Source organism: Mytilus galloprovincialis, chromosome 3 (assembly GCF_965363235.1).
Source record: "Mytilus galloprovincialis chromosome 3, xbMytGall1.hap1.1, whole genome shotgun sequence".
NCBI lineage: Eukaryota > Metazoa > Mollusca > Bivalvia > Mytilida > Mytilidae > Mytilus > Mytilus galloprovincialis.
In genome coordinates this window covers 24936855-24955266 of record NC_134840.1, presented here as the reverse complement: position 1 = coordinate 24955266, position 18412 = coordinate 24936855, and the positions used below count along the sequence as shown (strand labels likewise).

The 18412-nt window shown below is 33.4% G+C and overlaps 1 protein-coding gene across 6 annotated transcripts in view; it reads left to right on the top strand.

Annotated features, from left to right (window-relative positions):
* Nucleotides 1–18412, top strand: part of LOC143067495 (serine/threonine-protein phosphatase 2A 56 kDa regulatory subunit gamma isoform-like) — a 61565-nt gene that overhangs the window by 24832 nt on the left and 18321 nt on the right. For all 6 annotated transcript variants that reach the window (XM_076240808.1, XM_076240806.1, XM_076240804.1 and 3 more), the window contains exons 10-13: nucleotides 2214–2264; nucleotides 4982–5101; nucleotides 7470–7594; nucleotides 8605–8706. In XM_076240808.1, coding sequence (XP_076096923.1) covers nucleotides 2214–2264; nucleotides 4982–5101; nucleotides 7470–7594; nucleotides 8605–8706 — 398 coding nt within the window. The remainder of the gene's footprint in view (nucleotides 1–2213; nucleotides 2265–4981; nucleotides 5102–7469; nucleotides 7595–8604; nucleotides 8707–18412) is intronic.

The window sequence follows — 18412 nt, the reverse complement described above, 5'->3', positions numbered from 1 at the left end:
GTTTCTTGTGTATAATTCGGAGTTTAGTATGACGTCCATTATCACTGTACTATTATGCATATTTTAGGGGCCAGCTGAAGGACACCTACGGGTGCGGGAATTCTCGCTACATTGAAGACCCATTGGTTGCCTTCGGCTGTTGTTTGCTCTATGGTCGGGTGGTTGTCGCTTTGACATATTCACCATTTCCTTTCTCAATTTTATTATAACCTCAAAAGGAAGTTTGGGATTGATTTTGGGGGTTATGGTCCCATAGGTTTAGAAATAAGGGGCCCAAAGGGGCCCAAAACAAGCATTTATCTAGTTTCAGGACAATAAGTTGTGTATAAGTATTTCAATTGCTCTGATATTGTTCCACAATGTTCATACCATTAAGTAGAAGCTTCAGATTTATTTTTACGGTTATGGGGCAAACAGCCTAGGAATTAAGGGCAAAAAGGGGGCAAAAAACAAGCATTTTTGTAGTTTCGGGATGATAACTTATGTATAACTATATGGATCTCTCTGACATTGTACCACAAGGTTGCATATAAGAAAGGGAAGGCTTGGGTTCAGTTTGGGATTTATTTCTCTGAACAATTAGGAATAAGGGGCCATAAAAGTTCTAAAAAGAAGCATTTTTATAGTTTACAGACAATAACTTGTGTTTAAGTGTATGGATCTCTCTGAAATTATACTACAAGGTTTCTTTTTTACAAAGGAAAGAGTGGAATAAAGTTTTGGGGTTCTTGTTCCAAGGGTGGGGGTCAAGAAGTGAGGGGCCAAAAAAGGGCCCAAATAAGCATTTTTGTAGGTTTCAGACAATACTTATGTTTAAAGTCATATGAAACCTCAAATTAAAAAAAAATATGCATATGTTTTTTTAAAACTAAATATATAGTTTTCATTATACAACTTATGTACAATACTTTTTTCTGAGGAAAATTCTTTAATTTGTCCACATTTAGAAGAAGTTTACTTATTTTTAATTGCTTGCTGCCAGGAAGCAATTCGCTGACATATTTTCCGTATGCATAGTGACCTAAGCGTGACCCTCCTCGTAAAAATCCGGTGATAGCAATACGCATGAATCTGTCATTAAAATAATCAATTACCTGATTGTATATGTTAAACACGTCCTAAATGCCCATGCTTTTTGTTGATTATTTACTATAAGGTGACAATCGGTAAACTTCGGCTTCAAAACACGGCATTTAATGAGTAGCCATATTTGTTAAATCATAACAGACAGATAGAAAAAAAATTGACGATTATACGATATATTTGCGTAGAAAATGATAAAATCGTACACAGAGGACTAAGTTTATGATATATACATGCATTGGTTCAAGAATTGGATGAACATTATTTTTCACCAGTCACTCGTTTCTTATGACTTTAAGTGTATAAACCTCTCTGAAATTATACCACAAGTACCATACTTCAAAGGGATGGTTATGGGGGGGGGGTTATGGCTCAAATCATTAAGCAATTAGGGGCAAAAAAGGGGGAACCAATGGTTTTTCTGGTTAAAGGGCAATTTAGCAATTTAAGAGAGTTACTCCAATTAACACTTAAGGAATACTGTTATATGTTTGATTACTTGATTACCTCCCTTACACTGCTTGAAAATTATGTATTAAGAAATGATGATTGTCTTGGGATGTGTAGCTGTAAAATTTTTCTCATTTCAGATTTCAGAAATCAAAAAGAATTTTTCTTCAAATATTCTTTTTGAGGGGATTCTTATTCAACAGCACAAAAGCAAAACAAAATTTTAAGTTCATTAGACCACATTCATTTTGTGTCAGAAACCTTTGCTGTGTCAACTATTTAATCACAATCCAAATTCAGAGCTGTATCAAGCTTGAATGTTGTGTCCATACTTGCCCCACCCAACCTTCATGGTTAGACCTCTGCGGTTGTATAAAGCTTGCCCTGCGGAGCATCTGGTTTGATTCAAATATGATTTTAATCATGATCAATATGATAATAAGATGTTGTTGTATGATTGCCGATAAGCCAACTATCCATATGAGATGAAAAGAGTATACAGCTTATGTTTGTGTCATGAGTTATAAATTCCAGTCTTAAATGTCATTATTTTGTTTTGAGTGTAAATATTTTTGTTTTGAAATTAGCTGTATTAGATTGCTTTTCACACCTCCAGTGTAAACTGCTAGTCCAAGTTTATTGAAATATGTTTATGTAAGTGTATTTTCTTTTATTTGTAGGTAATAATGGGACTACTCAAATTTTGGCCAAAAGTACATAGTCCAAAAGAGGTAAGATGATGTCAATATTTACAATTTTATAAAGATAAGTCAGTTAAAATGCATCACTGTGTGAAGGGATTTTTACAAGAGAGAGAAAGGATACCAAAGGGACATTCAAATTCATCAGTCTAAAATTAACTGACTGGAATCACTAAAACAGAAAAAGACAAACAGACAAACAACAGTACACAAGACACACCATAGAAAACCATAACAACAGTACACAAGACACACCATAGAAAACCATAACAACAGTACACAAGACACACCATAGAAGACCATAACAGTACACAAGACACACCATAGAAAACCATTACAACAGTACACAAGACACACCATAGAAAACCATTACAACAGTACACAAGACACACCATAGAAAACCATTACAACAGTACACAAGACACACCATAGAAAACCATTACAACAGTACACAAGACACACCATAGAAAACCATTACAACAGTACACAAGACACACCATAGAAAACCATTACAACAGTACACAAGACACACCATAGAAAACCATTACAACAGTACACAAGACACACCATAGAAAACCATTACAACAGTACACAAGACACACCATAGAAAACCATAACAACAGTACACAAGACACACCATAGAAAACCATTACAACAGTACACAAGACACACCATAGCAAACCATAACAACAGTTACACAAGACACACCATAGCAAACCATAACAACAGTACACAAGACACACCATAGCAAACCATAACAACAGTTACACAAGACACACCATAGAAAACCAAAGACTAAGTATCACCAACCACACCAAAAACTATGTATATTCTATGCAATAGTTTATGCAATAAAACTAACTTCTTTCTTTTTACCTGTTTGTCAATTACTTCTGTTTGCTTTGTTCAAACTTAGAAAATGTGCCTCCCACCCCTCCAACACATTTAGGCCACACCAATTTGATTGATAGTTCTTTGGATTTTCCTGCTCCTGTTTTGGAGAAATTGACTTTTCAATAAAAAAAAATAATTACCGCTTCCGCAAATTTTTGGGCCGCATGCCGCTCCAAAATTAGTTTATCCTTCACATTTTTTTTTTCTCGGAGACGTTTTTCTTGTGCATATATTGCTCCTATCGATTCAAACGCACGTGTGATAAATCGATTTGTTAATAAAAGGTCAAAAATCGGAATGCCAACATGAAGTTGTGTCATATTATTGCATAGGACAAATAGTTATTAAACACACAGTTATTTGAAATGGATTTCGTTTTACCTATGAAGACTGTTCTAGAAGTCAAAATAAAAAATCTTTCGTTAAACGACCATGATCACAACAGTACTCGTTAGAACCGTTGTCAAACCTGATCATTGTTTCAACAGACACAGTCCGAGATTAATCTGACGTACAACGGCTGTTTAGCCAGACTAGATATAGAGTTGTTCAACGGCTCCAGCTTGTCAGGCAAAACAGCTGTTGGAAGTCAGAGTTATCTCGGACTACAACAGACATAGATAGAGCTATCTGTCTTGGATGAAATTGATATTAAATTTACATGATTTAAAAAAAAAATTGACATATTAATCTTATTTTCAAATTGATGAAAACCCATATCCCCTTGTTAGTCTATTGACATGCACTCAGAACTCTTTTGTAATGGCCTGTAAATAATAATAACTAATGTATTATTGGTGCAACCACTTCCAGTTTGAGATACATTTAGGTTTCAGGGGCAAAAGGAAAATGTACTTTGCCAAATCAGAATAATGCATGTGAATGTGGTTTAAGGACATAATGTTTTTTAAGGGAATGTTCCATTACACTGAGATCAACATGCATAGCAATATAACTATTTTACTCAACATATTGTTGAAATATTCACATCACTCATTATGTCGATCCTTTTATGGATAAATAGGTCCAACTAGATGCCAAGCAGCCAATAAACAATTACTTCTATATATGAACACAACTGTATCAAAGATATTTAATATTTTTTTCTAGGGCATTTTTGGAAATATATGCACATATTTTAATTGTATTCCATACAATATATTTACCTACTAACATAACTCCTCTCGTTAAACTTTATCCGCTTTGCCTCCTTATTATATACATGTGTGAATTTAAGTAAACATTCGCACATTTAAATCTTATTTGACGAAAACAATCAAACTGATACTAAACCAAAGCGAACCAGAAAGTTGGGTATGGTATAGACTGTACTACAGGCACAAATACATCAAATTATATGCATAAGAGCATGTTTCTCCTCCTTTTTCTTTGAAGTTACCCAGTTTTAACATGTACACAAATTTCTAAATTGCACAATTTAAAAAAAAAATATACCGCTCGCTCCACTTGTAGAGCACCCGCCTCAACAAAACTCATTTTCAAGAATTTTTTACAATCAAAAAAATTTCGCTCACTCACCCCATATTTTTTAGAGCTTTTGTCCAAAGAACTATAAATCAAATTGGTGTGGCCTTAATACTGGAACAGCTCTTTTAAAAATCTTGAAAGTCTAAAACCATTAAGCTTATCTGGACATCAAAAGATAATCTGCCTTTATAGTTTAATTCAGTAATGAAAGACTTGTGGTAATTTACGAGACAATATTGTTTGTTTTAATAGGTTTCAATTGTCATCAACCTCAATCAAATTGCTGGTGAACATTTTTCTTGTTTCTATGAATGAATAAAAAAATGCCCTTAATGACTGTTAAATATGTTTTGAATTATTTTTAGGTTATGTATTTGAATGAATTGGAAGAAATATTGGATGTGATAGAACCTGCAGAGTTCACTAAAGTAATGGTGCCACTGTTCAAACAGCTTGCCAAATGTGTCTCTAGTCCACATTTTCAGGTAATGTTGGAGCATTGTTTGATGGTTGATATGATTTCTAATAATCATCCAATTTGATAGTATTGTTTTCTGTACTCTCTGTTGAAGAATGATTATACAGTCGATTCCACTTAATTGCATACCGCTTAATAGCATAATTCGGTTAATTGCATAGTTTTCTCCTGCACAAAACCATTTCCCATTCATCTAATGTTAAATTGTCCGGTTATATGCATAGCTCTACAAGTGGCCTTTCGGTTTATTGCATAGAAAATTATTGCCGTCTAGATATGCTTAGTTAAAACTGACGGGATTTTTGACCGGAAACGGTCATTTGGTAAGTATATTTTTCTTGAATGCAACCTTATTTTCGTTATTATTTCATATTTACTTTTGTGTTATTGAAATAAAGTTTTAAAACAGTTTCTTTCGTGTTTATATTATGGAATTTGATTTAAAAATAAACCTCGATGTCTACACAGGTAAAGTTTCCCATGTTCTATTTTAAGCCTCGAGGTCATAAAAATGTCAAACAGATAATTGCTGTAAAAACACTGACCATTCTACTTCAAAGGGTGTTTATAATTGATTGGATTTAAACAATTGTCCATAGATTACATTTGGGGTTAATTTTTAAAACAAAAACTCCTGCTAATTATCGATCATAACCAATGTGAACTCTATTGGGCTTGGGGTGATCTGTATTAATGTTAATATTATAGGGCATTTACATATGGTTAAAGAATTTTATACATCAATCATTTGTTTTTAATATTTTATGAAAAGAGCATTTACTTTTAATTATTATATTTTCTCACTTTCAACACCTGTGTCCAGCAATTAACCCGTACAGGGCCCCACCATTACTGCTTTGCATATACGAAACTAACAAGTTGTTATTTCAGTGCCCAACTGCATATCAACAGCAATTCATTACACATCTATTGTTAAAATAATTATAAACTGTGAAGTATTGTTTAAAAGTTTATTTTAATCAAAGCCTAACAATGTACATTGTACATATATGGGTCACAGAAACAAATCTATTTTTAGAACAGTTTATTTTCGTATCCCAGGTAAAGGAAAGTCTGAATGCAAATAAACTAAAACTAAATGTGTTTATAATCTTTATTTAAAGAAACAAAATAAAATAACACATATGACACTAGAGTAGACATAACATTTTTATTAGAATAAATCAACATTCAGTATATTGTATGTGGATTACAAACGTTCATCTTTCTTCAGGGATTTCTTTTACTGATCTGTTCTATCGATGTTATTTGACTCTGTCATTTGGCATTTCGGATATAAGCATACTCCGCTTTATTGCATAATTTTGTCTGACAAATAGGCTATGCAAATAACCGGAATCTACTGTATTAAGTATACAACCAACTAAAGACTAAATTAGCTGAAAGTACATATCAACCTGATACATATATTTAAATTACTGTGTAGAGCACAGTAGTCTCCAAACCGTTATAGTGCTGTGGTATTGGGACAGACTGTAGTATTATTACTCCAGAACACTATTGATTTGGAATTTTCAAATTTCCTGTACAATTAAGATATGTGATCTCCTGGTTATTTTGCCTGAAATAATTTATATAATATCAAGATGCCAAATATGAGGGGCCAGTTCAATGAAATATCATAATGAGGTCATTGTCAAGACTTTGACTGTCTTAAGACTCCATTTTTAGAAAGATACCAAATTTCATGGAAGGTGTTGTTGATATTTACTCAAAAAAAATCATTTCCATGGACCATGTTTTTATTTCCCTCTTTGAAGCTTGACTTTAGTTATGTACATGTATATATACTTTTTGAAATAGTTTTCCTTTAATGGAGAAAATGATTGAAAAATGTAGGATTGTAGGATTGAAAAACAACAAATATAGCACAAGTATATTAGAAATTGTGTAATATTTTGCCACTGAGATATAAATATTGTGAATTTTCTCACTGAAAGGAATATAAATTCATTAAAACAATTTGAAACATTTTATGTAGACTTGCAAGTTATAATTTTTTGTATGAAATTTTAAGAAATTTCACAATACTTTAAAAGGGTGTTTTTGTATATATATAGGCAAACAATGCACCAAATAAGTGAAAAATAAAGATTAAATGTTAATGTAAAGGTAAATTTCATACTGTTTCACGTAATTTCCTGTCGATATGCACATCTACATAGTAGGTCCTTATTATCTACAAAGTTTCATGAAATTTTGTTGTGTGGTTTCAGAGGAGTTGTGATCACAAACTGTTGCAGAAGTACATTGAAGCAAATAAATTCAAAGGGGCGTAACTCCTAGAAAAAAATTGGATCGTAAATGTATTAATTGCTGGCTGCCTTGTCTAATCTTATTGTATTTAATTATAGGTGGCAGAAAGAGCACTATACTTTTGGAATAATGAGTATATCTTGAGTTTGATCAGTGATAATGCCTCGACTATACTACCAGTAGTGTTCCCAGCTTTGTATAAGAGCAAGGAACATTGGAATAAGTAAGATAATATTAGATATCTTAATTAACTCTTGGTTTGTAGTTCCAATTTGATATATTGTGTGCATAGAGAGATCATAGGTTGATATAATTGTGATCTTATGATACTTTCAGTAAGATATATGGTTTGTATGAATTCATTTTCTATTAGAAAAATATAAATTCTTGGTGAGAATCATTTTATCATTTCTTATAAGGAGGTTAAAAGGACAATTTAAAAACAAGATTTGTATGATGTAGACAGAAATAAAGGAAAATTGAAGTTGTTTTTAGAAAGAAATAGTGGTCATGATTTTGATAAATGATGAAATTTTATGCCCCATTTATTGGCATTATGTTTTCTGGTCTGTGTGTTGGTCTGTTCGTTCATTCATTTGTTTGTTCGTTCGTCTGTCTGTCCCCCATCAGGTTAAAGTTTTTGGTCGAGGATTTTTTTGATGAAGTTGAAGTCCAATCAACTTGAAACTTAGTACACATGTTCCCTATGATACGATCTTTCTAATTATCATGCCAAATTAGAGAATTTCCCCCATTTTCACGGTCCACTGAACATAGAAAATGATAGTGCGGATGGGGCATCCGTGTACTGGGGGCACAGTTTGGTTCATTATAATATAGAAAACTATCCCTATCAATAAGTTATTGCCACATTAGCTTTGTCCATTGCATGCCTTTCATGTTTATTGTGAAGTCTGCATCAACTGATGTCCATTACTTCAGAAACCAAACCCACAAGATAATGTTTTGATAGGTTTATGTAGTTATATGAGACAAATAAAATTGAGAATGGAAATAGGGAATGTGTCAAAGAGACAACAACCAGACCATAGAGCAGAAAACAGCCATAGGCCACCAATGTGTCTTCAACACAGCTAGAAAATCAAGAAACTATTTCTAAACTGATTAATTGTTAATTGTTATAATAGCTTGTCAACCCATTGAAAAGGTGCTTGTTACGATATAATACAACATTTTAAAAGAATTTAAATTTTTTTTTTTTTTTTTTTTTAGGACAATCCATGGCCTAATTTACAATGCATTAAAGTTATTTATGGAAATGAATCAGAAACTGTTTGATGATTGTACACAGCAGTATAAAGCAGAGAGACAAAAGTATGTATCATTTATTTAATTAAATTATTATTAAAATAAATGGGGAAAAAAATGAAAAATTACAAATAAAAGGGTTAAAAGGAAAATGGAATGTTGAAATTTCATATGGACCTAATGGACCCTTGAATATTTTGTAAAATTATTAACAATTATGCAGTTCCCCTAGTATTGTTCTGTGAATCTCTGAAATTTATGAGGGTAATTTGCTGGTTTTCCAATGTTATTTTTATACGACCGCAAAAATTGAAAATTTTTTGGTTGTATATTGGTATGATGTGTCGTCATCGTCGTTGTCCGAAAACATTTGGTTTTCACTATATAACTTTAGTATAAGTAAAAAGAAATCTATGAAATTTAAACGCAAGGTTTATGACCACAAAAGGAAGGTTTTGATTGATTTTGGGAGTTTTGGTCCCAACAGTTTAGAAATTAGGGGCCAAAAAGGGCCCAAATAAGCATTTTTCTTGGTTTCGCACAATAACTTTAGTATAAGTAAACAGAAGTCTATGAAATTTTAACATAAGGTTTATGACCACAAAAGGAAGGTTGGGATTGCTTTTGGGAATTTTGGTTCCAACAGTTTAGGAATTAGGGGCCAAAAAAGGGCCCAAATAAGCATTATTCTTGGTTTTCGTACAATAACTTAAGTATAAGTAAACAGAAGTCTATGAAATTTTAACATAAGGTTTATGACCACAAAAGGAAGGTTGGGATTGCTTTTGGGAATTTTGGTTCCAACAGTTAAGGCATTAGGGGCCAAAAAAAGGTCCCAAATAAGCATGTTTCTTGGTTTTTATACGAACGCAAAAATTGAAAATTTTTTGGTCGTATATTGGTATCACTTTGGAGGCGTCGTCGTCGTCCGATTACTTTTAGTTTTCGCACTCTAACTTTAGTAAAAGTGAATAGAAATCTATGAAATTTTAACACAAGGTTTATGACCACAAAAGGAAGGTTGGGATTGATTTTGGGAGTTTTGGTCCAAATTTTTAGGAATTAGGGGCCAAAAAGGGCCTAAATAAACATTTTCTTGGTTTTCGCACTGTAACTTTAGTTTAAGTAAATAGAAATCTATGAAATTTTGACACAAGGTTTATGACCACAAAAGGAAGGTTGGGATTGATTTTGGGAGTTTTGGTCCCAACAGTTTAGGAATTAGGGGCCAAAAAAGGGCCCAAATAAGCATTATTCTTGGTTTTCGCACAATAACTTTAGTATAAGTAAATAGAAATCAATGAAATTTGAACACAAGGTTTATGACCACAAAAGGAAGGTTGGGATTGATTTTGGGAGTTGAGGTTCCAACAGTTTAGGAATTACGGGCCAAAAAAGGGCCCAAATAAGCATTATTCTTGGTTTTCGCTCCATAACTTTAGTATAAGTAAATAGAAATCTATGAAATTTTAACACAAGGTTTATGACCACAAAAGGAAGGTTGGGATTGATTTTGGGAGTTTTGGTCCAAATTTTTAGGAATTAGGGGCCAAAAAGGGCCTAAATAAACATTTTCTTGGTTTTCGCACTGTAACTTTAGTTTAAGTAAATAGAAATCTATGAAATTTTGACACAAGGTTTATGACCACAAAAGGAAGGTTGGGATTGATTTTGGGAGTTTTGGTCCCAACAGTTTAGGAATTAGGGGCCAAAAAAGGGCCCAAATAAGCATTATTCTTGGTTTTCGCACAATAACTTTAGTATAAGTAAATAGAAATCAATGAAATTTGAACACAAGGTTTATGACCACAAAAGGAAGGTTGGGATTGATTTTGGGAGTTGAGGTTCCAACAGTTTAGGAATTACGGGCCAAAAAAGGGCCCAAATAAGCATTATTCTTGGTTTTCGCTCCATAACTTTAGTATAAGTAAATAGAAATCTATGAAATTTTAACACAAGGTTTATGACCACAAAAGGAAGGTTGGGATTGATTTTGGGAGTTTTGGTCCAAATTTTTAGGAATTAGGGGCCAAAAAGGGCCTAAATAAACATTTTCTTGGTTTTCGCACTGTAACTTTAGTTTAAGTAAATAGAAATCTATGAAATTTTGACACAAGGTTTATGACCACAAAAGGAAGGTTGGGATTGATTTTGGGAGTTTTGGTCCCAACAGTGTAGGAATTAGGGGCCAAAAAAGGGCCCAAATAAGCATTATTCTTGGTTTTCGCACAATAACTTTAGTATAAGTAAATAGAAATCAATGAAATTTGAACACAAGGTTTATGACCACAAAAGGAAGGTTGGGATTGATTTTGGGAGTTGAGGTTCCAACAGTTTAGGAATTACGGGCCAAAAAAGGACCCAAATAAGCATTATTCTTGGTTTTCGCTCCATAACTTTAGTATAAGTAAATAGAAATCTATGAAATTTAAACTCAAGGTTGATGACCACAAAAGGAAGGTTGGGTTTGATTTTGGGAGTTTTGGTCCCAACAGTTTAGGAATAAGGGGACCAAAGGGTCCAAAATTGAACTTTGTTTGATTTCATCAAAAGTTGAATAATTGGGGTTCTTTGATATGCCGAATCTAACTGTGTATGTATATTCTTAATTTTTGGTCCCGTTTTCAAATTGGTCTACATTAAGGTCCAAAGGGTCCAAAATTAAACTTAGTTTGATTTTAACAAAAATTGAATGCTTGGGGTTCTTTGATATGCTGAATCTTAAAATGTACTTAGATTTTTGATTATTGACTGAGTTTTTAAGTTGGTCCAAATCAGGGTCCAAAATTAAACTTTGTTTGATTTCATCAAAAATTGAATAATTGGGGTTCTTTGATATGCCAAATCTAACTGTGTATGTAGATTCTTAATTTTTGGTCCCGTTTTCAAATTGGTCTACATTAAGGTCCAAAGGGTCCAAAATTAAACTTAGTTTGATTTTAACAAAAATTGAATTCTTTGGCTTTTTTGATATGCTGAATCTAAACATGTACTTAGATTTTTGATTATGGGCCCAGTTTTCAAGTTGGTTCAAATCAGGATCCAAAATTATTATATTAAATATTGTGCAATAGCAAGAAATTTTCAATTGCGCAGTATTCAGCAATAGCAAGAAATCTTCAATTGCACAGTATTGTGCAATAGCAAGAAATTTTCTATTGCACAGTATTGCGCAATAGCAAGAAATCTTCAATTGCACAGTACTGTGCAATAGCAAATATTTTCAATTGCACAGTATTTCGCAATAGCAAGAAATATCTAATTGCACAATATTGTGCAATAGCAAGAAATTTTCAGTTGGAGTTATCTTTTTTGTCCAGAATAGTAGTTGAATCAACTTAAATCATTGTTTCATACAATATACAATGTATATTCACTCTTACTACCAACTGATAAATTAAAACAATCTTTACCATTCAGTGATAACAAGCACTTTATTTTACATTTTAATATTTTATGATGTATTTAAATGAGTAGTTATTGTTGCAAACTCCATTAGAAATTTGAATTGAGATCAGTTTTGGAAAAAGGGAAAGGGGGGTTGGGGGTTAAATTTTTTTCATTTCAGATTTCATAAATAGAAAGAAAATTTCTTCAAACATTTTTTGGAGAGGATTAATATTCAACAGCATAGTGAATTGCTCAAAGGCAAAAAAAATATGTGAAGTTCATTAGACCACATTCATTCTGTGTCAGAAACCTATGCTGTGTCAACTATTTAATCGCAATCCAAATTTAGAGCTGAATCCAGCTTAAATGTTGTGTCCATACTTGCCCCAACCGTTCAGGGTTCAACCTCTGCGGTTGTATAAAGCTGTGCCCTGCGGAGCATCTGGTTGCACAATAACTTTAGTATAAGTAAACAGAAGTCTATGAAATTTTAACATAAGGTTTATGACCACAAAAGGAAGGTTGGGATTGCTTTTGGGAATTTTGGTTCCAACAGTTTAGGAATTAGGGGCCAAAAAAGGGCCCAAATAAGCATTATTCTTGGTTTTCGTACAATAACTTAAGTATAAGTAAACAGAAGTCTATGAAATTTTAACATAAGGTTTATGACCACAAAAGGAAGGTTGGGATTGCTTTTGGGAATTTTGGTTCCAACAGTTAAGGCATTAGGGGCCAAAAAAAGGTCCCAAATAAGCATGTTTCTTGGTTTTTATACGACCGCAAAAATTGAAAATTTTTTGGTCGTATATTGGTATCACTTTGGAGGCGTCGTCGTCGTCCGATTACTTTTAGTTTTCGCACTCTAACTTTAGTAAAAGTGAATAGAAATCTATGAAATTTTAACACAAGGTTTATGACCACAAAAGGAAGGTTGGGATTGATTTTGGGAGTTTTGGTCCAAATTTTTAGGAATTAGGGGCCAAAAAGGGCCTAAATAAACATTTTCTTGGTTTTCGCACTGTAACTTTAGTTTAAGTAAATAGAAATCTATGAAATTTTGACACAAGGTTTATGACCACAAAAGGAAGGTTGGGATTGATTTTGGGAGTTTTGGTCCCAACAGTTTAGGAATTAGGGGCCAAAAAAGGGCCCAAATAAGCATTATTCTTGGTTTTCGCACAATAACTTTAGTATAAGTAAATAGAAATCAATGAAATTTGAACACAAGGTTTATGACCACAAAAGGAAGGTTGGGATTGATTTTGGGAGTTGAGGTTCCAACAGTTTAGGAATTACGGGCCAAAAAAGGGCCCAAATAAGCATTATTCTTGGTTTTCGCTCCATAACTTTAGTATAAGTAAATAGAAATCTATGAAATTTAAACTCAAGGTTGATGACCACAAAAGGAAGGTTGGGTTTGATTTTGGGAGTTTTGGTCCCAACAGTTTAGGAATAAGGGGACCAAAGGGTCCAAAATTGAACTTTGTTTGATTTCATCAAAAGTTGAATAATTGGGGTTCTTTGATATGCCGAATCTAACTGTGTATGTATATTCTTAATTTTTGGTCCCGTTTTCAAATTGGTCTACATTAAGGTCCAAAGGGTCCAAAATTAAACTTAGTTTGATTTTAACAAAAATTGAATGCTTGGGGTTCTTTGATATGCTGAATCTTAAAATGTACTTAGATTTTTGATTATTGACTGAGTTTTTAAGTTGGTCCAAATCAGGGTCCAAAATTAAACTTTGTTTGATTTCATCAAAAATTGAATAATTGGGGTTCTTTGATATGCCAAATCTAACTGTGTATGTAGATTCTTAATTTTTGGTCCCGTTTTCAAATTGGTCTACATTAAGGTCCAAAGGGTCCAAAATTAAACTTAGTTTGATTTTAACAAAAATTGAATTCTTTGGATTTTTTGATATGCTGAATCTAAACATGTACTTAGATTTTTGATTATGGGCCCAGTTTTCAAGTTGGTTCAAATCAGGATCCAAAATTATTATATTAAATATTGTGCAATAGCAAGAAATTTTCAATTGCGCAGTATTCAGCAATAGCAAGAAATCTTCAATTGCACAGTATTGTGCAATAGCAAGAAATTTTCTATTGCACAGTATTGCGCAATAGCAAGAAATATCTAATTGCACAATATTGTGCAATAGCAAGAAATTTTCAGTTGGAGTTATCTTTTTTGTCCAGAATAGTAGTTGAATCAACTTAAATCATTGTTTCATACAATATACAATGTATATTCACTCTTACTACCAACTGATAAATTAAAACAATCTTTACCATTCAGTGATAACAAGCACTTTATTTTACATTTTAATATTTTATGATGTATTTAAATGAGTAGTTATTGTTGCAAACTCCATTAGAAATTTGAATTGAGATCAGTTTTGGAAAAAGGGAAAGGGGGGTTGGGGGTTAAATTTTTCTCATTTCAGATTTCATAAATAGAAAGAAAATTTCTTCAAACATTTTTTGGAGAGGATTAATATTCAACAGCATAGTGAATTGCTCAAAGGCAAAAAAAATATGTGAAGTTCATTAGACCACATTCATTCTGTGTCAGAAACCTATGCTGTGTCAACTATTTAATCACAATCCAAATTTAGAGCTGAATCCAGCTTAAATGTTGTGTCCATACTTGCCCCAACCGTTCAGGGTTCAACCTCTGCGGTTGTATAAAGCTGTGCCCTGCGGAGCATCTGGTTGCACAATAACTTTAGTATAAGTAAATAGAAATCTATGAAATTTTAACACAAGGTTTATAACCACAAAATGAAGGTTGGGATTGATTTTGGGAGTTTTGGTCCCAGCAGTTTAGGAATTAGGGGCCAAAAGGGTCCAAAATTAAACTTTGTTTGATTTCATAAAAAAATGAATTATTGGGGTTCTTTGATATGCCAAATGTATCTGTGTATTTAGATTCTTTATTTTTATGCCCCACCTACGATAGTAGAGGGGCATTATGTTTTCTGGTCTGTGCCTCCGTTCGTCCGTCCGCTTCAGGTTAAAGTTTTTGGTCAAGATAGTTTTTGAAGAAGTTGAAGTCCAATCAACTTGAAACTTAGTACACTTGTTCCCCATGATATGATCTTTCTAATTTTAATGCCAAATTATAGTTTTGACCCCAATTTCATGGTCCACTGAACATAGAAAATGATAGTGCTAAAATGAAACTTAGGTTGATTTTAACAAAAAATGAATTCTTGGGGTTCCTTGATGTGCTGAATCTAAACGTACATAGATTTTTAACCGGATTTTTGTGTCAAAAATGTCGGTTATTGATTTGGGGATGTAGGGTGGTCGGGCGGCAACCAAATGTTGTCCGTGCATTTACTCGTGAAGCGTTCAACCAAACCTTTTAAAATTTTAATATGTTGTTACTGACAACAAAATGGAGGTCAAGTTCAAAAATGACGATTTTGACTTTTACCGTTCAGGAGTTACGGTTCTTGAAAGTTTAAAAAATGTTGTGTCCGTGCATTTACTCATGAACCGTTCAACCAAACCTTTTAAAATTTCCCTTTTAGGAGTTTTGGTCCTTGTAATATTGATAAATGCCAGAACACAAATAAATGTTAAAGAATCCGGTTTACTGTCATTTTGACAGCTCTTGTTTATTATGGGCCCAGTTTTCAAGTTGGTCCAAATCAGGGGCCAAAATTAAACTTTGTTTGATTTCAACAAAAATTAAATATATGGGCTTCTTCAATATGTGGAATCTAACCATATATTTAGATTTTTAATATTTGGGCCCGGTTATCAAATTGGTCCACATTGAGGTCTAAAGGGTCTAAAATTGAACATTATTTGATTTCATCTAAAATTGTATTCTTGGGGTTCTATGATATGCTGAATCTAACCATGTATTTAGATTTTGGATATTGGACCATAATAGGTAAATGTCCAATTTAAAACTTTTAAGTTTTTAAGTTTAAGTTCTTAGACCACATTCATTCTGTATCAGAAACCTATATTGTGTCAACTATTTAATCACAATCCAAATTCAGAGCTGTATCAAGCTTAAATGTTGTGTTCATTCTTGCCCCAACTGTTCAGGGTTCACCCTCTGCGGTCGTATAAAGCTGCATCCTGCAGAGCATCTGGTTCAATTTGGAGAAATGTTTTAAATTTATTTTTGAGCTGAACTAATGTTATAAAAAGTGAGAGTTACACTGGTAACATACTGAAAACAACTGGTGACATGTTACTTAGTTTAAAAATGTTTGTCACACAGTGGTACATTTGATGCTTCACCTTATCTAGTTAGTTAATTTTTCAAAACCGTTTAAATTGTAACCATGTATGAAGGTGAGTATACTGACTTAATTTTTGTCAAGCCTGTGAATTTGTCGCAGAAAGCTCGACAAAGGGATAGTGATCGGGCGGCGACAGCAGCGGCGTTAGCTTACTTTTTAAAAGCTTTATATTTTAGAAGGTTGAAGACCTAGATGCTTCATACTTTGTATATGGATGCCTCATGTTACGAAGTTTCCATCAGTCACATGTCCAATGTCCTTGACCTCATTTTCATGGTTCAGTGAACAAGGTTAAGTTTTGGTGGTCAAGTCCATATCTCAGATACTATAAGCAATAGGTCTAGTATATTCAGTGTATGGAAGGACTGTAAGGTGTACATGTCCAACTGGCAGGTGTCATCTGACCTTGACCTCATTTTCATGGTTCGGTGGTTATAGTTAAGTTTTTGTGTTTTGGTCTGGTTTTCTTATACTGTATGCGATAGGTCTACTATATTTGGGGTATGGAATGATTGTAAGGTGTACATGTCTAGCTGGCAGACGTCATCTGACCTTGACTTCATTTTCATGGTTCAGTGGTGAAAGTTAAGTTTTTGAGTTTTGGTCTTTTTTTCTAACACTATATGCAATAGGTCAACTATATTTGGTGTATGGAAATATTTTATAATCTATATGTCAGTCGCACAGGTTTTATTTGACCTAGACCTCATTTTCACAGTTCATTGCTCAGTGTTAAGTTTTTCTTTTTTGTCGAGCCTGCAACTTTTGTTGCAGAAAGCTTGACATAGGGATAGTGATCCGGCGGCGGCGACCTTAGCTAACTTCTTAAAAGGTTTATATTTTAGAAGGTGAAAGACCTGGATGCTTCATACTTTGTATATAGATGCCTCATGTTACGAAGTTTCCGTCAGTCACATGTCCAATGTCCTTGACCTCATTTTCATGGTTCAGTGACCACTTGAAAAAAAAGTTCAGAATTTTTGTAATGTTGAATTCTCTCTTATTATAAGTAATAGGATAACTATATTTGGTATGTGCGTACCTTGCAAGGTCCTCATGCCCGTCAGACAGTTTTCACTTGACCTCGACCTCATTTCATGGATCAGTGAACAAGGTTAAGTTTTGGTGGTCAAGTCCATATCTCAGATACTATAAGCAATAGGGCTAGTATATTTGGTGTATTGAAGGACTGGAAGGGGTACATGTCCAACTGGCAGGTGTCATCTGACCTTGACCTCATTTGCATGGTTCAGTGGTTATAGTTAAGTTTTTGTGTTTTGGTCTGTTTTTCTCATACTTTATGCAATAGGTCTACTATATTTGTTGTATGGAATGATTGTAAGGTGTACATGTCTAGCGGGCAGAGGTCATCTGACCTTGACTTCATTTTCATGGTTCAGTGGTCAAAGTTAAGTTTTTAAGTTTTGGTCTTTTTATCTAATATTATATGCCAAAGGTCAACTATATTTGGTGTATGGAAATATATTATGATCTATATGTCAGTCCCACAGGTTTTATTTGACCATGACCTCAATTGCACGGTTCATTGCACAGTGTTAAGTTTTTGTGTTTCGGTCTATTTTTCTTAAGTAATAGGTCAACTATATTTGTTGTATGGAAGCTTTGTTAGCTGTACATTTCTGCCTGGCATGGTTCATCTGACCTTGACCTCATTTTCATGGTTCATTGGTCTTTGTTTAGCTATCTTGGTTAATGTTAAGTTTATGTGACCGTTGTAATATGATATTATTACGTAAGTATTTCTGTATTGGCCTTGTTATTGGTCCAAGGCTTGCTGTATTGGCCTGAGGCGAAGCCGAAGGCCAATACAGCTGGCCGAGGACCAATAACAAGGCCAATACAGAAATACACGTAATAATATCTTTATTAATTAACTACAGTGTTACAATATTTTTTTAATTTCATTTCAAAAGAGATAAATATTTTTACCTTGAAGTGGAACTATCCAAATCTCAGGTTGTTTAATTATTAGACGCAATACATAATGATCTCGTGCTGTTTCCAGGTGTCTTCAGCATTTTCTCATCTGATGAATTTTTCTACCCTTTTCAGTCACTATAAAGTGTTACAACTTAAATTCAGACGCAACAC